Raw genomic sequence first — 21,962 nt, forward strand, 5'->3', positions numbered from 1 at the left:
AGAGTTATGTCTATAAATAATGTAATACAAGAATAAATCAGGGCAATTATTGAAAATAAAAAGCAAATTTAGCATTCCAAAAAATATGTCAAATTTCTCAAAATGAGGCATAAAGTAAACCAAGAGAATAATTAGATAAGTATGTTGTATGCATATGCTGCTTTTATTTTGATTCATAGATTAAATGACATAATTATTTCCATATAAGAAACTATTATTTTTGTTTTGTATAAATAAAATACATCATTTATATATTTCTAAATTATGAAATATGTGTTCTACATTTATTATCTAGTAGACTTTTCTTTACATGAATTTGATGGAAATGGGATGATTTTGAATATGTATCATATACTTTACAGTGAAAATCTTTCAGTATATGAAGGGAGTTTGCTTATATTAGAAATAGAATATTAGCTTATATTAGAAATAGAATACAACAGACACTAGTATTGCTGTATGTATAAATGTGGCTGTATAACCAGTATGATCCTGGAATCTGTACACATGGAAAAATAAGAATTCATACCCCATTTGAATCAAATGTATGATATGTCAAGATCATTATATTGTCTTGAGCAACCAATAAAAAAAATAAAATAAAAAGAAATAGAGTATTGGGCCCAGAGTACATTTTCATAGTAAGACATTTCATTTTTTGGATAAGTACATGTGTTTGTGTCTTCAGTTATAAACTTACTTTTGTAATATTCAAGCATGGTAAATTAAAATAACTTGATAAGAAACTAGTTTTATATCTGCAGAATTTTATAAAGTACAATAGTTGGATAACTTTATAAATAACTGTTGATTTTGTAGAAGTCAGTTGTTACAATCTAGAAGTTATTTACAAGTTTAATAGAAATATTAGGCTATATAGACTTCTTTATTGAATTATGATGAAGATGCAGTTATATATCATTCACTTTTCTTTATATACCATTAAGTAAAATTTTAAAATTCTTATGGTTGAATAAAGTTTAAATTACTTTTAATAAGATTCTTTTTTGTTTCCTTAGGAAAAAGTCAAAGAGAAGGAAGAAAATCTGAATCTTGTAAACCAATTCTTAAAGTAGAATACAAGACCTGCAGAAACAGGTATACATTTTTGCTTTGAGGAATATGGAAATATATATATAAGGAAAAGAGAAAAAAATGCAGATAACCTTTTATGTCAATGTATTATTTAAAGTTATACATAATTACATATATAGCAATGGGCTAAATCCTTTACATTAATAAAAAATGATGTGGTTTAGAAGGCATATCTATGATTATCATTATTATTAATCATAATAAGTATTAGTTATTTAAAAATTATGAGTATTTATGATAATTATATACATTAATTTTAATAATTGAGGACTTTTTTCATGAAAATTCCATTAACAATATTTATAATCAGAAGCTATACACATACTGATATTGTTTACAAAAGTAAACATAACCAGACCTCTGAACTTTAGGATTTTGAATTTGGAAAGATTATATAGACTGGGAAGGATAGTTACGAGTATTGCCATAATTAACAAGTATCAAATTTTAAGATGTAGAAGATAAAAGAATAATATTTAACAAAATTTGATTTTATATTTATAGCAGCTATATCCTATACTTCAGCAGTTTTTCATTTAGTTGAAATAGTCAATAGTGACAGTATTCTTACCAAATACTACCATAATTAACTTTTCTTAAACACTGTCTTAACTGTATATTAGATAATCATACTTTATATTGGATATATATGTGATCACATTAGAATTCTTATAGCATCATCAATCTATTTCATGTTTTTATACCTATTTTCAAGTATTAATAGTATAAAATCATGATATTTTACAGCAATTACTTTATTTTTAAATTTTTTTATTAGTTTTAGTTATATATGAAAATGACAGTAGAATATTCCATAACATAATTATAAAACCATAGAATTTAATTTGTTCTAATTCAGTTCCCAGTACTACCCCTTCCCTTCCCTTCCTCACACCCCTGTTCCCTTCCCTCTAGACTCTACTGATCTTTCTCTCATTTACTAATTTTTTTTTTCTTAAATTAGTGTCTTGTAGACATGAGATTTGCTGTGGTATATTCATATATGTACATAGGAAGGTTAGGTCAGATTCATTCCACTGACGTTTTCTATTCCATCCCTCCTCCCTTTCTTTCATTCCCCTTTATATAATCCTCAGATTTTACTTCTCTACTTCTCTTCTTTTTGGATTACCTTTTGCCTTTAACTTTCAGGGATTGCTATTCCACTTGCTATTTCACTTAGCATGATGGTCTCCAGTTCCATCAATTTACCAGCAAATACCATAAAGTCATAAAAAGTTAAAAATCTGAGTAATACTCCATTGTGTATATATACCCCAATCTATTGAAGGGCACTAGCCATTATGAATTGTGCTGCTATAAACATTGATGTGGCTGCATCACTGTAGTATGCTGACTTTAATTCCTTTGAATATATACCAGAGAGTGAGATAGCTGGATCGTATGGTGGTTCCATTCCTAATTTGTTGAAAAATCTCCATACCGCTTTCCCAGAGTGGTTGTATTAATGTGCAGTCCCACCAACAATGTATGAGTGTACCCTTTCCCCACATTCTTGCCAACATGTATTGTTACTAGTATTCTTTTTGAGGTTGTTCTTTTTAGATATACATGACAGTAAAGTATATTTTGACATATTATACATATATGGAGTATAAATTCCCATTCGGTGGTCATAGATGATATGGAATTACACTGGTTGTGTATTCATGTATGAACATAGGAAAGTCATGTCTGGTTCATTCTACTGTCTTTGCTATTCCTATTCTCCCTCTTTTCACTTCATTCACCTTTGTCTAACCCACTCCAATACCCTTCTTATTGTGTGTTAGCATCCACATATCAGAGTGAACATTCAACCTTAATTTTGGGGGATTGGCTTATTTCACTTAGCATGATAGTCTCCAGTTCATCCATTTACTGGCAAATGCTGTAAGTTCAGTCTTCTTTATGGCTGAGTAATATTCCAGTGTGTGTACATACCACATTTTCTCTATCCATTCATCTGTTGAAGGGCATCTAACTTAGTTATTGTGAATTGAGTGCTATAAACATTGTTGGGCTACATCACTGTAGTAAGCTGATTTTAAGTCCTTTGTATATATATTGAGGAGTGGGATAATGGGTCAAATGGTGATTGCATTCCAAGTTTTCTGAGGAATCTCCATACTGCTTTCCATAGTGGTTGCACCAATTTGCAGTCCCATCAGCAATGCATGAGTATACCTTTTTTCCCCCACATCCTCACCAACACTTATTGTTACTTTTATTCTTGATAATTGCCATTCTGACCGGAGTGAGATTGAATCTCAGTGTGGTTTTAATTTGCATTTCTCTAATTGCTAGAGACGTTAAACATTTTTTTTTCATATATTTGTGAACATTTGTATTTGTTCTTTTGAAAAGTGACTGTTTAGTTTCTTTATTGATTGGTTAATTTGTTTTTCTTGGTGTTAGATTTCTGAGCTCTTTGTATATCCTGGATATTAATGCCCTATCTGAGGAGTAAGTAGCAAAGATATACCCCCATTTTGTAGGCTGTCTCTCCATGCTCTTGATTGTTTCCATTGCTGTAAAGAAGCTTTTTAATTTGATGCCATCCCATTTATTGACTTTTAATTTTGCTTCTTAAGCTTTAGGAGTCTTGTTAAGGAAGTCAGTTCCTAAGCCAACATGTTGGTATATTGGGCCTACATTTTCTTCTAGCAGGTGCCAGGTTTCTGGTCTAATTTCTAGGTTTTTGATCCACTTTGAGATGAATTTTGTGCAGGGTAAGAGAGAGGGGGTTCAAATGCATTCTAATACATATGGATTTCCAGTTTTCCCAGTACCATTTGATACAGAGGTTATTATTTCTTTAACATATGTTTTTGGCACATTTGTGTTGTATGAGATAACTGTACTTACATGGGGTTTTCTCTGTGTCTTCTTTTCTATTCCATTGGTCTTCATGACTGCTTTGGTGCCAGTACCATGTTGTTTTTGGTACCATCTCACTGTAGTATAACTTGAAGTCCCATATTGTGATGCCTCTTGCTTTGCTTTTCTCTACAAGGATTGCTTTGACTAATCTGGGCCTCTTATTTTTCAAAATGAATTTCATGACTTCTCTTCCTATTTCTATGAAGACCATTATTGGAATTTTGATGGAAATTACATTGAATCTGTACAGTGCTTTTGGTAATATAGCCATTTTGACAATATTAATTCTGTCTATCTAAGAACGTTGGAGGTCTTTTCATCTTCTAAGTTCTTATTCAATTTCTTTCTTTAGTGTTCTGTAATTTTCATTGTAGAGGTCCTTCACCTCTTTCGTTAGATTGTTTCCAAATATTTTAGTTTTTGACAATATTGTGAATGGTATAGTTTCCCTTATTTCTTTTTCGCCAGATTCATCATTGGAGCATAGGAACATGATTGATTTATAGGTGTTGACTTTGTATTCTGCTATTTTACTGAATTCATTTAAAAGTCTAGATGTCCTCTAATGGAATTTTTTGAGTCTCCTAAATATAGGATCATGCCATCGGCAAACAGAGGTAGTTTGAGTTTTTCCTATTCATATTCCTTTAATTTCCTTCTCTTGACTAATTGCTCTGGCTAGAGTTTCAAGGACTCTGTTGAATAGCAGTGTTAAAAATTGGCATCCTTGTGTTATTCCTGTTTTTAGAAGAAATGTTTTCATTTTTTCTCCTCTCAGAATAATCTTGGGTTTGTCATATGTAGCCTTTACAATGTTAAGATAATTTCCTTCTATCACTAGTTTTTTTGTTGTTTTAAACATGAATGGGTGCTGTACTTTTGTCAAGTGCTTTTTCTGAATCTATTGAGATAATCATGTGAAGAAGTTACTTTGAATATGCATCCATATTTTTTAGACTTATCTAATGTTAGTCTGTATAAAAAATAACTGCAGTTTAATACCATTCCTTACTGAGGTATTAAAATATTCCAAATTTAATCATTGCAGATGACATAAAATACATTGAAACTGTTCTTCTCTTCTATTTTTTCTTTTTATTATTAACATTTATTGTACAGATTTGTGAGTTTCACTTTGACTTTTTCATAAATGCATATATGGTGTTTTGGTTGTGTCCACCTTTCCTTTCCCTTACTCCTCTCCCCCATCCTTTTGTCTTCTTTCTCTAATAGTCCCTCTTCTACTTCCAAGTCATTCATATATATGTGAATATAAACATATATATACAGATATAAATACACATATATACACATGTACACATACATATATCTGTGTATTATGTGTATGTATATACAATATTTTTATGAGAGAAAACCTGTGATACTCATCATTCTGTGTCTGGATTATTTTGCTTAATATGATGTCCTCCTTCCATCTATTTTCCTGGAAATGTCATGATTTCATTATTATTTATAGCTGAGTAATATTTCATTGCGTATCTATATATAGTATTCTGTAATGCCTTCGTCTGTTGATAGGTACTTAGGCTAATTCCATAATTTTGGTATTGTGAACTGTACCACAATCAAAATGGGTGTACAGGTATCCCTTTAGTGTTCTGTAATAAAGGGATACTCACTTTATTTCCTTTGAGTAAAAACCAAGAAATAGTATAGATGGATCAAGTGATGTTTCTTTTTTCTTTATTTTTTTAAGGAAATTCTCTATATATTTTTCCACAGTGTGTGTGCTAATTTATATTCCCACCAACAGTATATATAAAATGTTCCTTTATCCCTACATCCTTGCCAGCATTTATTTTTTATATATAATAATCTGGCTGATTTCATGAAATCTAGGTGTTGTGTTGATTTTCATATCCTTGATGCTTAAACATATTGAGCATTTTAAATATATTTATTGGCCATTTGAACTTCTTTTGAGAAATGTCTATTTAAATCATTTGCCCATTTTTTATTGGATTACTTCTCCTTTGTTGTTGAATTTTTTTGAGCTCTTTATGTACTCTGGATATTAAACCTCTGTCAGATGAATAACTGACAAAAGATTTTCTCCCTTTATGTGAGTTTTCTCTTTACTCTGTTAACTGTTTACTTTGCTGTGCAGAAACTTTTTAATTTGATGCAATTCCATTTGTCAGTTCTTGCTTTTATTTCCTGAGCTCCTGGAGTCCTAATCAGGAAATTGTCACATGCACTGTATTGAAATGTTTCCCCTTTTCTTCTAGTATTTTCAATTCTTAAATGAAGACCTTTGATGCATTTTGAGTAAATTTTTGTACAGGGTGAGAGAGATGAGTCAGACATCAAACACTCTGCATTTGGATGTCCTGTTTTTCCAGTACCATGATTTAAGAGGTTGTCCATTTTCCAATGTGTGTTTTTGACACCCCTGTCTAGAAACAATTGTCTATAGATGTTTTAATTTATTTCTGTGTCCCCTATTTTATTCCATTGGTCTGGGCATCTATTTTATAATAATACCATGCTGTTTTTGTTCCTTTGGGTCTTTAATATAGTTTGAAATCTGCTATTGTGATGCCTGAAGCATTCCTGGGTTTGCTCACAAGCTTTGGCTACTTAGGGTCTTTTGTGCGTCTGTGTGAATTTTAGAATTTTTTTTCTAGTTCTGTGAAGCATGTCACTGGTGTTTTGATTCAGATTGCATTGAATTTGTCTTACTTTTGGTAATATGACCATTTTAATAATTTTAATTCTTGAAATCATGAATATGGAAGTCTGTCCATCTTCTAGGGTCTTTAATTTCTTTCTTTAGTGTTTCATAGTTTTAATTGTAAATGTATTTTACTTCCTTCATTAGGTCTATTTATATCTAGGTATTTTTAGTTTTAAGGTTATTTTGAATGGGATTGCTCTCCTGATTTCTTTCTCGGTTTATTATTCATGTATAGAAAAGATACTGATTTCTATTTGTTGATTTTTGTATCTTGATACTGTACTGAATTTGTTTATCAGTTCTTCTTTTGATGAAATCTTTAGGATTTTCTAAGTATAGAATCATATCATCAGCTGTCAGGGATAATTTTACTTCCCCCTTTCATGTTTCTTTGGCTTTATTTCTTTCTGTATCCTAATTTCTTTGGCTAAAATTACTACTACTATATTGAATAAGATTGGTGAGAGTGGACACCCTTTTCTTGTTCCTGATTTAGAGGAAATGCTTTAAGTTTTTACACATTCAGCATGATATTTTCTATGGGTTTATTGTGCATAGTCTTCATTATGTTGAGATATGCTCCTTCTGAACTTAATGTGTTCAAGGCTTTTGTTATGAAAGAATGTAGAGTTTTGGCCTTTTTTGCATCTATTTTGATAACACAACTTTTATCCATGATTATCTTCATATGCTGTATTAAATTTGTTGATTTATATATTGTGGGCCATCCTTGCAACCCTGGAATGAATCATAGTGTATTTAATTGTTTAATTCATACTGTTTAATTCAATGTATAAGTATTTTATTAAGGATTTTTACATTTTTGTTCATTAATGATACTAGTCTCTCTTTTTTTTTTGTCATGTCATTGTCATATTTTGGTAGCACAGTAAGATTGGCTTGAATCTGGAAGGGTTCCTTCCTTTTATGTTTCATGAATAGTTCGAGGAACCTTGATGTTGGTTCTTTCATAAAAGTCTGATACAATTCAGCATTGTGTCCATCAAATCATGGGCTTTACTTTCTTTTCTTTTTTTTTTTTTATTGGTTGTTCAAAACATTACAAAGCTCTTGACATATCATATTTCATACATTTGATTCAGGTGGGTTTTGAACTCCCAATTTTACCCCAAATACAGATTGCAGAATCACGTCAGTTACACATCTACATTTTTACATAATGCCCTATTAGTAACTGTTGTATTCTGCTACCTTTCCTATCCTCTACTATCTCCCCTCCCCTCCCCTCCCATCTTCTCTCTCTACCCCATCTACTGTAATTCATTTCTCTCCTTGTTTATTTTCCCATTCCCCTCACAACCTCTTATATGTAATTTTGTATAACAAATTTTGTATAACAATGATGTTTCTAGAAATCTGGACTGGAAACAGAAGCAGCAGTTTGTATAATCCCAAGAACTTGCTTATGCCAGGAAGCTGTAAGGGCAACATGAATATCATTGAGGAGATATAACATGGCAGCGGGCGGGGAGAGATCAAGTCTCTGACCTCTTCAACTGCACGGGCATAGGGAGCTGGGCTTTACTTTCTATTGCTACTTCAATCTGTTTACTTGTTATCAATCAATATAGGTTTTTTATATCTTCCTTATTCTTGGTAGGTCATGTATGTCTAGGAATTTGTTCATTTCTTCTACATTGTCTAGTTTATTATCATATAAATTTTCAAAATATTACCTAGTGATCCAAATTAATTTCATTGGTATCAATTGTATTTTCTTCTGTTTCATCACTAATTTTACTTGTTTGGGTCTTCTCTTTCTTTTGGTTAGTTTAGGTAAGGGTGTGTAAATTTTGCTTATCTTTTCAAAGAATCAATTCTGTGTTTTATTGATCATTTCTATTGTTCTTTTAGTCACTGGTCTTTATTATTTCTCTCATTTTCCTGGTTTGGGGTTTAATATGTTTTTGTTTTTCTATGACCTTGGCTGTACCAATAGCTTATTTCCTTGAGCGCGCTCTCGCTCTCACCTGCGCGTGCCTGCCTCCCTCCCTCCCTCTCTCTCTCTCTAATGTAGATATTAATATATGTAAACTTTCCTTAGTGCTGCTTATACTGTATCCCACAGGATCTTGTATGTTGTATTTCTATTTTCATTTGATTTTAGGAATTTGTAAATTTCCCAGATTTCTTCAATGACCCACTGAATTCCAAAGGAAAATGCCTTCTGTTCTCCTACATGATCATTCCCAAGGAAATAATCTCAATATAGCCCTTCTTAAGATGGTTATCAGTTAGAGCACTGTGTACAGGCAGAGGAATGGAGAGAACTTCTCTAGAGTCATTTCACCATGCAAATCTTAGGAATATTAATTGGTTAGCCTATATTTCTGCTGGGTGCAGATTCTTGTACCAGTGAGACTCTCCCTCTTTCTCCTCTACTGCCACCCAAAAGGTGCACAACTCCCTTTATCATGTTTCCATGGTTGGTACTGGCCCTTTTGTTTCACTCTTTATTCCATAATCCAACATCTATCAGTTTCTTCAAATCTGTCTTTCTTATATTGAATTGCATTATTATCGCATGATCCCCATCTCTATGAGAAGCTACATTTTATTTGTTTTAATTCTTTTTTCGTGGAGATATAGGTGAGTAGTAGGTGCCACTAACCTGCCATCTTGGGATTCTTCTCTTCTCAGTACAGTAATTATTATTTAAACTTGTGTTTTCATGTTCACTGTTATTTACACCACTTGTTATATACTGCTATACTTCAAGGGTATTGAAGTGTATGAGACTATTATTTATTCCCAACACCTTGTAGTTTTGTTTTTTTCTTTTTCATGTATTTGTTTTTAAATTATTTTCCCCTTCAGGATTGTACCATGAGAACTTTGTATAATTTCAAACTTATTATCTACTAGTGTTTGGTCTTTGATTTTCTATAGACTAAGAGTCTTAAAAGCTAAACTTATAGGGCTAGGGTTATAGCTCAGTGGTAGAGCCCTTGCCTTGCACACATGTAAAGCACTGGGTTCAATCCTCAGCACCACATAAAAATAAATAAAATAAATAAAGATATTGTGTTCATCTTTTTAAATTTTTTAAATTTTAATGTGTTATATATGATAACCAAATGCATTACAATTCATATTACACATATAGAGCACAATTTTTCATATCTCTAGTTGTACAAAGTAGAGACACATCCTTCGTGTCTTCATACATGTACTTTGGTAACGATGACCATTGCATTTCACTCTCTTTCCTACTCTTATGCCTCCTTCCTTCCTTCCCCTTTTCCCCTTTTCCCCTTTTCCCTATGTAGAGTTCATTTAATCCTCTCATCCCCCTCCCCCACAGCATATTATGAATCAGCATCCTTAAATGAGAGAAAGTATTTAGAATTTTGTTTTGGGGGATTGTCTAATTTCACTTAGCATTATATTCTCCAGCTCCATCCATTTACCTGCACATGCATGATTTTATTCTCTTTTAAGCTGAATAATATTCCATTGTGTATATATACCACATTTTCTTTATCTATTCATCTACTGAAGGACATCTAGGTTGGTTCCACAGTTTAGCTATTGTGAATTGTGCTGTTATAAACATTGATGTGGCTGTGTCCCTGTAGTATGCTGTTTTTAAGTCCTTTGGGTATAGTCTGAGGAGAGGAATATCTGAGTCAAATGGTAGTTCCATTCCCAGATTTCCAAGGAATCTCCATACTGCTTTCCATATTGGCTGACCAATTTGCAGTCCCACCAGCAATGTATCAGTGTACCTTTTCCCCCACATCCTCTTCAACACATATTGTTGTTTGTCTTCATAATAGCTGCCATTCTGACTGGAGTGAGATGAAATCTTAGAGTAGTTTTGATTTGCATTTCTCTAATTGCTAGAAATGTTGAACATTTTTTTCATGTATTTCTTGATTGATTGTATATCATTTTCTGAGAAGTGTCTCTTCATGTCCTTGGCCCATTTATTGTTTGGGTTATTTGTTTTTTTGGTGTTAAGATTTTTGAGTTCTTTATATATTCTAGAGATTAGTGCTCTGACATGAGTGTGGTAAGAATTTGTTCCCAATTAGTAGGCTCTCTATTCACATCACTGATTGTTTCTTTTGCTGAAAAGAAACTTTTTAGTTTGAATCCATCCCATTTATTGATTCTTGATATTAATTATTCTTAATTTCATATTTTTAAAAACCTATAAAAACAAAAGCCAGACTTGTAAAATGAGGTTTATGTGAATATCTGACAGTTTTCCATGATAAAGTATATGATCCAGGGACTTAATGACATCTATTTTGTTGCTCAGAGGCCCTTTTAAAAATATTTCTATATGAAGCATTTAATAAGATTCATTTTAATTCAGCTAAAATAATAGTTATTAAGTTATTATTATATTCCACGCACTGTGTGCTTTGTTTTGTACTAAAATGAAATTACTGGCTGCTTTTGAATTTGTTATGTGTTAGTAGCAGAAGCAAAGCCATAAACTAGTAGTTTTTATAAAACATGTAAGGTAATTTATAGAAACTTGCTCTGGGAACACAGAAAAAGGGCATCTAACATCAAAGCCTTGAGGATAGTGGGGAGGAGAACTGTGAGACAGAGAGAGATCAGGGAAATTCTTCTTGGGAAAGAAGCTGTCAGAAATAGGACTTAAAGGATAACAGTTTGGTTCCAGACAAAAGGAGAAAAGGATGAAAATGAAGAGAAGGTACTTTAGGATTTAGGAATTTAAATAAAAGCAGTATAAAATACTGATTAAGATCTGGCTTTTGGAGTAAGACATCTGTGTGGCCTTGGAATTTTTGATTAACTCTTGAACCTTTATCCTCACCAGCAATTCTTATTTCACTATAATGCTTGTGAGGATTACATGAAATGCATAAGGCATAAAATGTCCTAAGTTTGTTAAAGTTACATGGTGGGTTCTTTATAAGTAGAAATTACTATTATTAATTGTCATTATTAGAGTCATTGTATTCCACATTGTTTGAATTATTGCATTACTCTTAAAGATTTGTTCTAGTTATTGGTAATCTAACCATATGTAAAACTAATTCTTTAGATTTGTAATATATAATAATCATGTTTTTGATCATAATTACTATTATCCCATGTACTTGGCTATATTAGTACATTGTATCTATTTTTCATGATTATTACTTTATTACAAAATTACCTCTCTGGAGTACAGTGATGCATGCCTGTAATCACAGTTGCTCAGATGTCTGAGGCAGGAGAATCAAGGTTGAAGGCCAACCTCAGCAACTTAGCCAGGTCTTAAGCTATTTATTGAGACCTCCTGTCTCAAAATAAATAAAAAAGGATGAGGATGTGGCTCAGTGGTTAAGCATCCCTGGGTTCAGTCATCTTTGATATCAAGAAAAATAAAAGAAAATTACCTCTGACCTGAAGCTTAAAGCTCAAGGAGGCTAAAAAGCAGAGGAACACCAAGGTTAAGAGTACTGAGAGATGTTGCCACAGATAAATAGGCCACAATCTATAACATCAAAATAAAGACAAATTGATTATATTAGGTGTTTCATACTTAAAACTCAGACTCTTTGTGATTTTAGCAACACAGAGGCAATCTAAAAACCCTCTAGGTTACTGAAGGCTGTACAAATGTTAGACTATGCATTAATTTAGTTAAGAAATAAAGATCGTCCAAATATCCACAGCCTAAAAGAAATCATAAAGATTCTTAGTCTAAATTTGACTGTAGTTCATTGACAACTATGAGAAATGTGAAATAAATATAAATTATTGAAATGATTCTTCCTTCTTTAACTGTACAGATTGGGAAAGACACATTGTATGCCTGTACTTGCTAATTTTCTATAAATAAATTATATATAGTTAATGTTTATAATGTATTATAGGATACAAGGAAATATCTCAGTCAAAAGAGAGCAACCATGCTTTTTAATATCACCGTTAGTAAGATGGTCATTTACTATGTCAAATCACTGGTGCAAGACCATCACTCAAACCAATGCAGAGGAAAGAATAAGTCAGAACATTTTTCTTTACTATTCATGTACTTGTGTTAAAATATTAAGACAACATTCTAAAGAAAAATTACTACAGGCATTTGTTATAGAGGTTTTGATATAAACTTTTAAAAAGTCTTTGTTGTTATTATATAGCCAGCATAAGATTAGCAAATGTTTTGTACTGTGCACCATACAAAATGGAAAAAAAAAAAGGAAAATCTCATAATTTCTAGTTTAACAGATAGGATGGAAGTGAATTACTTAGGGAAGCATATTCTCAAAGAATTTGATACAGTTAAAGTATCCAGTTCTTTTTATAAACTTATTTGGGGAAGAATATTTTTTATTTCATTTTTACATTTTGAAAATATCTCAGGTCAATATATTTTTTCCCAGTACATATACTGAAGATATGTAGGTATTGATTTAAGAGGAAAGTGAAAAATTGTGAGGCTATTTCATAATTTTCAGGCAGCTATAATAGTTAATAATCATCTCAATCCTATTCTATTATCTAATTGTATCTAGAAAACTAATAAACTAAAAGATTAGTCTTAAGTTACTTGAGCAAGATAGATGTAGCTGGCTATCCATAAGTAAAATTGAGAAGGGATCGTAATTATCTTTGGTAAACTATTTTTCCTGTACATGTTATCTGTCTCCATCTTTTTTTTATAAACTTTTCCCCACAAAGACTCCATATCCAGAATTTTCTTGTCATCCTCTATCCTGTATTTTTTAATGTCACATTTCATTATGTATTAGTTTGCTTTATTTTATCTTTTAGGGATCTGGAGCTCCAGATTCCAACTAATTTACTGGATAGTCTAATAAAAACTTTAATATTCTGAGGGTCATTATAAAGAATTTGGGAACCAAAAGATGTTCCTTTGAGAGTCAGTGAGCACTTCCACTTATCTCCAACCTCACTGGTTTTCCTCAACACCACTCCCAACACCTTTAGGCTTATCCATTAGTTATTCTAGTGGTTAGAATGTATATCCAGAAAAGGGAAAATGTGAGCCTGTTCTTTAAAGGCTCGGTCCTTTGACTTTGTGTCATCTTAAAGGACTTCTCAGTCTCATTAACTTTTTTTCCTATGTAGTGAACCATTCATAATATTCTCTGGTGGGCTGTCCTATGACAAAGCTTGCAGAAGACCAAGTTTAACCATCATGCATGGAAAAGCAATTACAGTACTTGAAATGGATCATCCTATTGTTGAATTTCTAACTTTATGTGAAACACCCTATCCAAATGGTAAGTAACTAAAATGAAACTATAATTATTGAAAAAATCATTTTGAAATGAGAAGTTCCTAACAAAATTAAGGTTCAATATTTTCAGTTTTGGCAGCAGATATCCACTGTGGTACACTGTGAGCTACAGGTGCTGGAGCAGGTTCTGCAATTGTACCTACTTGACAAACTGGAAGTAAGACAGATGTAGTGCAGCAGTGCTGGCGTTTCAGGTTCTAATATCAGGTAAGTGCTTTAAACTTTGATAAGGATGGTGGAAGCTGAGCTGGGAGGGTCCGATAGGGGTCCAGGGTAAAATCACTTGGGGAAACTGAGGTCTCCTAATAGTCTCTCCTAGACCAGCTCCACCCATCCCATCCCAAAGTCAATCAAAGTTAAAGCACTTACCCGATATCAGTGATCTGTAACTATGGTGGTGCTGCATCTGTTTCACATCTGGCTTTGCTTCAGATGCAACTGCAGCACATCTGATTACTATAGGATTGCTGATGTGTGGTTAGTGATTTATTTCAATTTTGAGAATGATTAGTCAGAGGATATTCAGAAGGAGAGATGTATATATATTTTTATCAAGCTGAGTATAAATAAAAGCTTATTGTAAATGAAGAAACTATTTTAAATCCATGCAAACTGTATAATTAAATCTAATAGTGATAAAATACTTTAATGATATCTAAAAATGAGAAATATGAAAATGTAAAAATGAAATATGAGCTTATTATTGAAAGAACATATATGTGTATACATTATTACATTTTTAAGAGGGAACATAAGTATGGGGAAAGAGCACTGAACTTGAGGACAGAATATTGGGTTTATGGTTTAGTTATGCTACTTACTGGCTGTGTCATATTGAGCAAGACATTTTACATTTCATTTATCATTTATAGAAAGAGAATAATAACATTGTCCCCATTTGGAAGGTCAAGTGAATATACCTTTTAAACTATGAAGATATGCATGTTGTGTTTCATTATTAAATGCATTAATTTCTTTTAAATTATTGAGTTTCATAATTAAAAGGTAGAATAAATAACAATCAATGTACAGCTTATGTCCAGAATTACTAGAAATAAATTACCTGTGTTAATCATGATTGATACAAATATTTATTGAATGCATCTATGCACTCACTACTACAAAGACTTGTTAGACAAACAGATAAAATATGAAACTGGGTCTCTGCCTAAAATCTGATCAGATGAGTGACCTAATTATGACTTACTGAGTTGAAGTAAATGTAAGACCTTAATTAAATGCTGAATTGTATGATTCAGAATATAATGTATGAATTAATAGGCTGATAAATACTTGATGACTGAAATATTCATGAAAGCATCACAGAAAACTAGGATTTAGGTAGACCTTATAAAGGATATTGATAATCATTTCAGAAATTGTAAGGTTTGCTTGTGTGAGATCAATTTAGAAAAAATTTCTGTTTTAGAGATGTTTGGAAATAGGGAACTATGAAGAATTTTGAGGAAATGCTAAAATGAAAGAAAGCATTAATTTTAGTAAGATTTACTCAAAAACAGTATGTTGGTTTGAAGAGAGACACTGAAATCTTAAATCCAGATTCCAACTGAGAGACTTTTGTAATAATGTATGTTTAAAACATTACCTATACAATTCAGTGAGGAAAATCCCCTGAATTTTTTGAACAACTGGATTAGGGACTGACTTGAAAAATGAGCCAGCAATAACCACATGTTTTAAGATTAGTGGTTTCATGCACAATAGTAGTTTTTGAAAAGAGAAAGACTGAGTCAGTGGAGTAGTTGAGAGGACAGAAAAAGTCTTAACAATATTTATTCATAAATCATTAGAATATAAATGTTCTGTGGATTTATGAGAATGAATAACAAAGAAATATAGGAAGAAAAAGCAAAAAGAGTAAAGGACCAAAAGCTGAAGTTGGGAAAATACTTTCTGTTAATAGCTTGAGGAAGAAGATATGCCAGTAATAAAAATTGAGAATATGTTGTTGCAAAGAACAAACATAACATTTCTGGACACCAATAGAGAAGTTAGGGTAAGTTCTAATGATATGTATTAAAGTATAAATGTACTGCAACCATGCCTATTACTTCTAAAACACATATATAAATCTCTGTTTTACAATTGGTAATGAATATTGAACTTTTCATTTGCTAGGGGTTAGAAGTAGTTTAATTTTACCAGTGAATTATAAATGTATCTTATTAACTATTTAAATGTGTTTTTAAATATTAAAATGGTTAATGATACACAGTAATACATAATGAAAAATTTTTCATTGCCCTTCAAGAGACAAGTGATGTTACTAATTTACTTATGTATTCTCCCTAAAACAATCTATGCATTTATGTACTCATTTAATTACATATTATCTCTCTCTTTTTTTTCACAAATGACAGCATGCTGTATGCACTATCCTATATCATACTTTTTCACTTAAAATTTTAATTATTTCATATGAATAAATTCAGGATTTCAATCGTTTTGTAGTTGCATAATGACAAATATTGTGCATAGGTTAAACCAAGTTATTAACACTTTTACTATGTTGAAGGCTAGGGTTAAAGTCAGGAATAAACCAATCCAATAGATGAAGAATACAGTTGGCAGCTGGCACTTACTGTTGCCAGGCTTTCCAATAAACATCTTCATGTACATCTAACCTTTAGTTATTATTGTGTCATTTCAATGGGTAAATGAATTGGAAGTCAAAGAAATTAACTAATTTGCCCAAGTTCAAACTCTTAGTAAATAGTAGATACAAAATTGAACCTAACTTTGATTCCTAAAGAATTTTTTTTTGTTCATTAGTCATCACAGCATATAAGGTACTTCTATAAAGTTGAGACCTCTGCTGCCAGTTTTTGTTATTTGTAAAGAACAACAGTAAACTAAAACAAATATAATTACCTAAAATTATGATTTATTTATAACTTTATACATATCAGTGTCTCAGTTATTTTAATAGCCCTTACTTTATAACCAGTAAGGAAAGAAGGCAAAGTGATAATAACTAGTCACATGGAACCCTGCTGTTCTTCAAACTGAAAAACAAAACATTGAAAAAGATTGAAAACCTTAAAACAACTCTATAGACAAGTAAAAAGAGAGAAAGTTTCAGTTTGAGAACAATTCGAATAGCAAACAGTATATAGACATTCTGTCACATAGATATATATCCAAGTACTATGCACCAGCAAGTGCCAGCTCTTTTTCAGGATTTTGTTTTGTGTTTTACAGTTTTTCTCTCATACACATGTGGGTTTAAACATAAACCTGAATAGGCTCAATAGCTGCTTGGGTCTGGAGGGACTATGAAAATTATGTATTCCAGTATTTAAATTTCACATCCAAGACTTGAATTCTTTGAACAAAACTCCTGCCAAGTGATTGTTGGATTTAGGATTTAATAATTTTCAACATAGCCAGTATAAACTGCTAATATGATGAAAATGAGGTGGGATTCAGAATCAGAAGGCCTGTATTAAAGTTTTAGCTTGATCATGTACTGCTTGCATAACCTTGTTGTCAAGCTCTTAACTTCTTTGTATCTGTTTTATAGCATAAAATGGAAAAATAATAATACGTATTCTAACTATTGAAAATCAAATATCATGAACATAAAATTTGTTTATAAATACCTCTTCCTTAAATTGAGAATAATTCTTTTGCTATAGCTTTCCTTTAGTCCTTTATTATAAAAAAGCAGTGACTTCCTTGACTCTAACTAAATTAGTATCCCTATTCCTCTAAATGTAAATAATTTTTATGTCCTAATTTATCCCTATCCCTAACTGTAGTCATAGCACACATAATTTCCAGAAATTTTCTTATTTATTTACTTACTCATGGTTGGAAAACATCCAACTACATGAGAAAGAGTACTGTAAACTAAATGAGAAAGGGTACCTTGACAGTCTTATTTCCCATATATCCATTGTTCATAAAACAGTTCCGGAATATATTGGAAGAAGGAAAAAAACTGAATAGGCTCAGTAGCTGCTTGATGAATTTAATTCCATAGTATTAAGTTTCATTTTTTCTTGTTCTCCAAAGTAATGTTAATATTAAAATTGAGAAAAAAAAATAGTTTTATAAAGTTCTCTGCTGTTTTGGCTCTTAAGGGAAAAGGAAATGAAGGAGGGAGGGAAGGTTAGATTTTAGAAACTTAAACATATTAGACTATTCTCATACTCTCTGCTTTTTCTAGATATATATTCCTGGGCACAGAGTAGGCAATCTCTGTTTGCACCATTAAAACAGTTCATACATCAAACTTCCAGAAGAGAGAACATACAATACACAGCAAAAGATAATGAAAAGTTTCTTAATGCCCTTCCTGAGACAATGATGTTACCAATTTATTTATTTATTCTCCCCAAAATAATCTATGTATATATGCACTCACTTATCTCTTCTTTTGTTCAAATGACAGCAAAAGAATGTACTGTCCTATATTATACATTAACACAGTCCTCCTAACTCTGAATTCCATTCATTTTCATTATATTGGCAGCATTTGTGTTAAGTCACATTAAATTGAAAGTAAACTTTAGTACAAGTACTGTTACTTTCATAGGGAGGTGAATATGGAACATATCGAAACAGAATTAGTACTTCCTCAGTACATCTAATGTAGGCATGATATCAGATCTAAAATACTAAGGTTACAAAGAGTATAATTACTTGTAAATGAAAGTGATAACCTCATCTCCTCACATAACTCATTACTATCACCACTCCATAATTATCTGATGTATTTAATTCCATAGTATTAAGTTTCATTTTTTCTTGTTCTCCAAAGTAATGTTAACATTAAAATTGAGAAAAACAACATAGTTTTATAAAGTGCTCTGCCATTTTGGTTCTTATTTTGGTCTTCTCAGATCATTTAAATAATAATAATTATTTGTATAAGAACTAAAGAAAATGAAATTTTGGTGATTTTTATGAATGCAATCTGAAAACTTAAATTTTTAAATTTTTACTTGTAGAATTTCAAGAACCCTATGCTGTCGTCGTACTTCTGGAGAAAGATCTCATTGTAGTTGATCTGACACAAAGCAAGTAAGTTATTTACATATAGATTAACATGAACTATTTTAAAATTCTCTTCATTACAGTTAAATTGAAGAAAGTACATTTTAGATAATTGACTTTTTAGTATTCTTTAGATGGTTAGTTTTCTTTATGTGAAAAATTGTTTTTCCAAAATTTCAGAAATATGATTTAGTTAAATGATCAAAACTAAACCAAAAGAGAACTGAGAATATTTTCAGACATCTTTAAGACAACACCTGATATTTGGATAGAAGCATTTGAAGACACAGTACATAAAGTGGATCACATTTCTGCCATCTCATTAATAAGCAAAAACAATTGTTACAAAAACTTGCAATTGTTATAAAAAATGTTAACAGACAGATGGCAGCTAGTCTATTGACTGGAAGAAAATTGATTAAATGAAAATGACATGTGATAAGCGGGATCTTGGGGATAGAGAGGATTGGGGTCTTCTTTTACTTTCTATTCTTTTACATTATGTTGTGGACATTTGAAACATTTGAAACAAATAGAGGATATTTCTGGAACAGTGGTGCTCTCAGCTCCCTTATGTTGGCAGTGGACTTGAAATTGATGAACATTGTCTTCAGGCTATACATTTTTATTATAAATGGTGATAGGCATGAAATTAATTTCCCTCCGTGTGTATTCTAGACCCGCTGATTTTAATCCCTTATGTCTAAAGAAGAATTTTGTATATTCTTTCCTCTTTACCTCGAACAATCTTTTTTTATGAATATCTTAGGAATCTCAACTTAGAAATCACTTCCTAATTAAAAAGAAATCTTGGTCAAATATCCTAATACTTCATAGCCCTCATATTCCTTACTTCATATTGACATAGATACAATTTTCCCTTTGTTGTTTAAACATTGTCTCCCTAATAAACAATAGGCTCCATGAGAGGTTGTATGCTTACATGGAATTAGGTTCTCAATAAATTTTTGTTAAATAAATTCGTTTGAATTAAACTTTCAACATAGCTTGTAAATATAAGAGCCAATGTTCTTCTTTATACTAATTTGCCACATATGTCAATAATTTGAAGGAGATGTAGGATTTTGACTCTAAGATCATCATAACTGTGAATTCTGGAAAGCCCTACATATTAACATTAAACTTGATTAATTTTGTGTACATGTAAGGATTTATATTTCTTCATCTAACAAGTTCTTTTGTAAGTTTTATTAAAATGTGTTCTTCTGATCTCCTTGGTGCTCAGCTCTGCTTTGCATGTAATATTTGTTGATTCGTCATACCTGTCTAGTATCCTCCAAGACTCACTACACTTACCTTTAATACTTCACTTTTCAGTGTGTTTATTAAATTTTTTTTCATTGTGGCAAAATATGTGTAACATGAAAGTTGCTATACATGTGTTATGATTCTCATTTCTTTATATGAATTTACATTTTGTTTACAAGTTTTATCTAACATTTTACTTTTTAGCACTATTTCTTTTTTTTTCTTTCATTTTAAAAATGTTTGCTGGGCATGGTGGCACATATCCAGGTACTCGGGAGGCTGAGGCCTCAGCAACATCGAGGAGCTAAGCAACTCAATGAGACCTTATCTTTAAATAAAATACAAATTAGGATGGAGATGTAGCTCAGTGGTTGAGTTCCCCTGAGTTCAACCCCCGATACCCCCACAAAAAAATGTTTTATTAGTGTATTATGTAATAATGAGGTTTAATTTTATGTAATCACATGCATGCATAGAATATAATTTGTTCTATTTCAGTCCCTAGAATTTTTTCCTTTTTCTCCTTTCCTCCCTTCTCCTTTGTTACTCTACTGGTCTAACTTCTATTTATAGCTTTTTAAATTAATGTTTTATAGATATGCATAAAGGTGAAATTCACTGTGACAAATTCACATATGTACATAGCATAATTTGTTCAATTTCATTCCACTCCTCCTCCCTTTTCCTCCCCCTCAATCCCTTTCTTTTCCACTGATGTCCCTTCCATTTTCATGGGATTCACACATATGATTTTTTTTTTCCTTATTTTTGGTCTCACGTCCACCTATGTGAGAAAATGTTCAACTCTTGATTTTCTGATTCTGGCTTTTATCACTTAGCATCCATTAAACAGAAAATACCATATTTTTATTCTTCTTTATGATTGAGTAAAATGCCATTGTGTGTGTGTGTGTGTGTGTGTGTGTGTACACATCACATTTTCTTTATCCATTCATCTATTGACAGGTACTTGGGCTGGTTCCATAACTTGGATTTTGTGAATGGAGTTGCTATAAACATTGATGAACCTATATTTAGTTCTTTCAGATAAATACTGAGGAGTAGATAGCTTGGTTAAATTCCTAGGTATTTGATCCAATTTGAGTTTGGACTTTTGCTTTTTTAACACATGTGACTTATGTGATATTCCCATTTCATTCACTGTTACATGAAATTTAACATGTCCAAACTGACAGTATATATTCCTTTTAAGTAGGTATGTTGAGTATTGAAACAAGTTGTAACTTGGGAGTCCTTTTCAAATCTCTCTCTTACCATTTAATTTCCAACACGAAGGAAAAAAAATAGGGTTTACAAACTCTTCTTCTTGGTTTCTTATTTTCATTTCCACAGCATTGTTTTTACTTTTTTATATAAAAAGCTATAGTAAATTTTTGTTTCTCTCTTCAGTGCCTTGTCAGGAGCCTATCATTGTTACCTCTTGCTATTACCAAATTGTAAGATGTAAGTCTGGAAGACAGATTATTTGTTTTATGTCTAATTCTTTTAATTTATATTTTTTAGAGAGAGAGAAGAGAGAGAGAGAGAGTTTTTTAATATTTATTTTTTAGTTATTGGCGAACACAACATCTTTGTTTGTATGTGGTGCTGAGGATCAAACCCAGGCCGCATGCATGCTAGGCGAGCGCGAGACTGCTTGAGCCACATCCCCAGCCCTTTGTCTAATTCTTCAATCTCAGAAATGTTAATTATAATTTGAAACAGAAATTTTAATCTATC

General features: G+C 31.6%; 1 protein-coding gene across 8 annotated transcripts in view; it reads left to right on the forward strand.

Annotated features, from left to right (window-relative positions):
• Stxbp5l (syntaxin binding protein 5L) overlaps positions 1-21,962 on the forward strand; it is a 350,200-nt gene that overhangs the window by 148,537 nt on the left and 179,701 nt on the right. For all 8 annotated transcript variants that reach the window (XM_058583478.1, XM_058583479.1, XM_058583477.1 and 5 more), the window contains 3 exons: positions 1,020-1,098; positions 13,760-13,914; positions 18,908-18,980. In XM_058583478.1, the coding sequence (XP_058439461.1) occupies positions 1,020-1,098; positions 13,760-13,914; positions 18,908-18,980 (307 nt within the window). The remainder of the gene's footprint in view (positions 1-1,019; positions 1,099-13,759; positions 13,915-18,907; positions 18,981-21,962) is intronic.

The sequence above is a fragment of the Marmota monax genome, unplaced genomic scaffold (genome assembly GCF_021218885.2).
Source record: "Marmota monax isolate L192 unplaced genomic scaffold, Marmota_monax_Labrador192_F-V1.1 WCK01_AAM20220418_F8-fsc00052, whole genome shotgun sequence".
Taxonomy (NCBI): Eukaryota; Metazoa; Chordata; class Mammalia; order Rodentia; family Sciuridae; genus Marmota; species Marmota monax.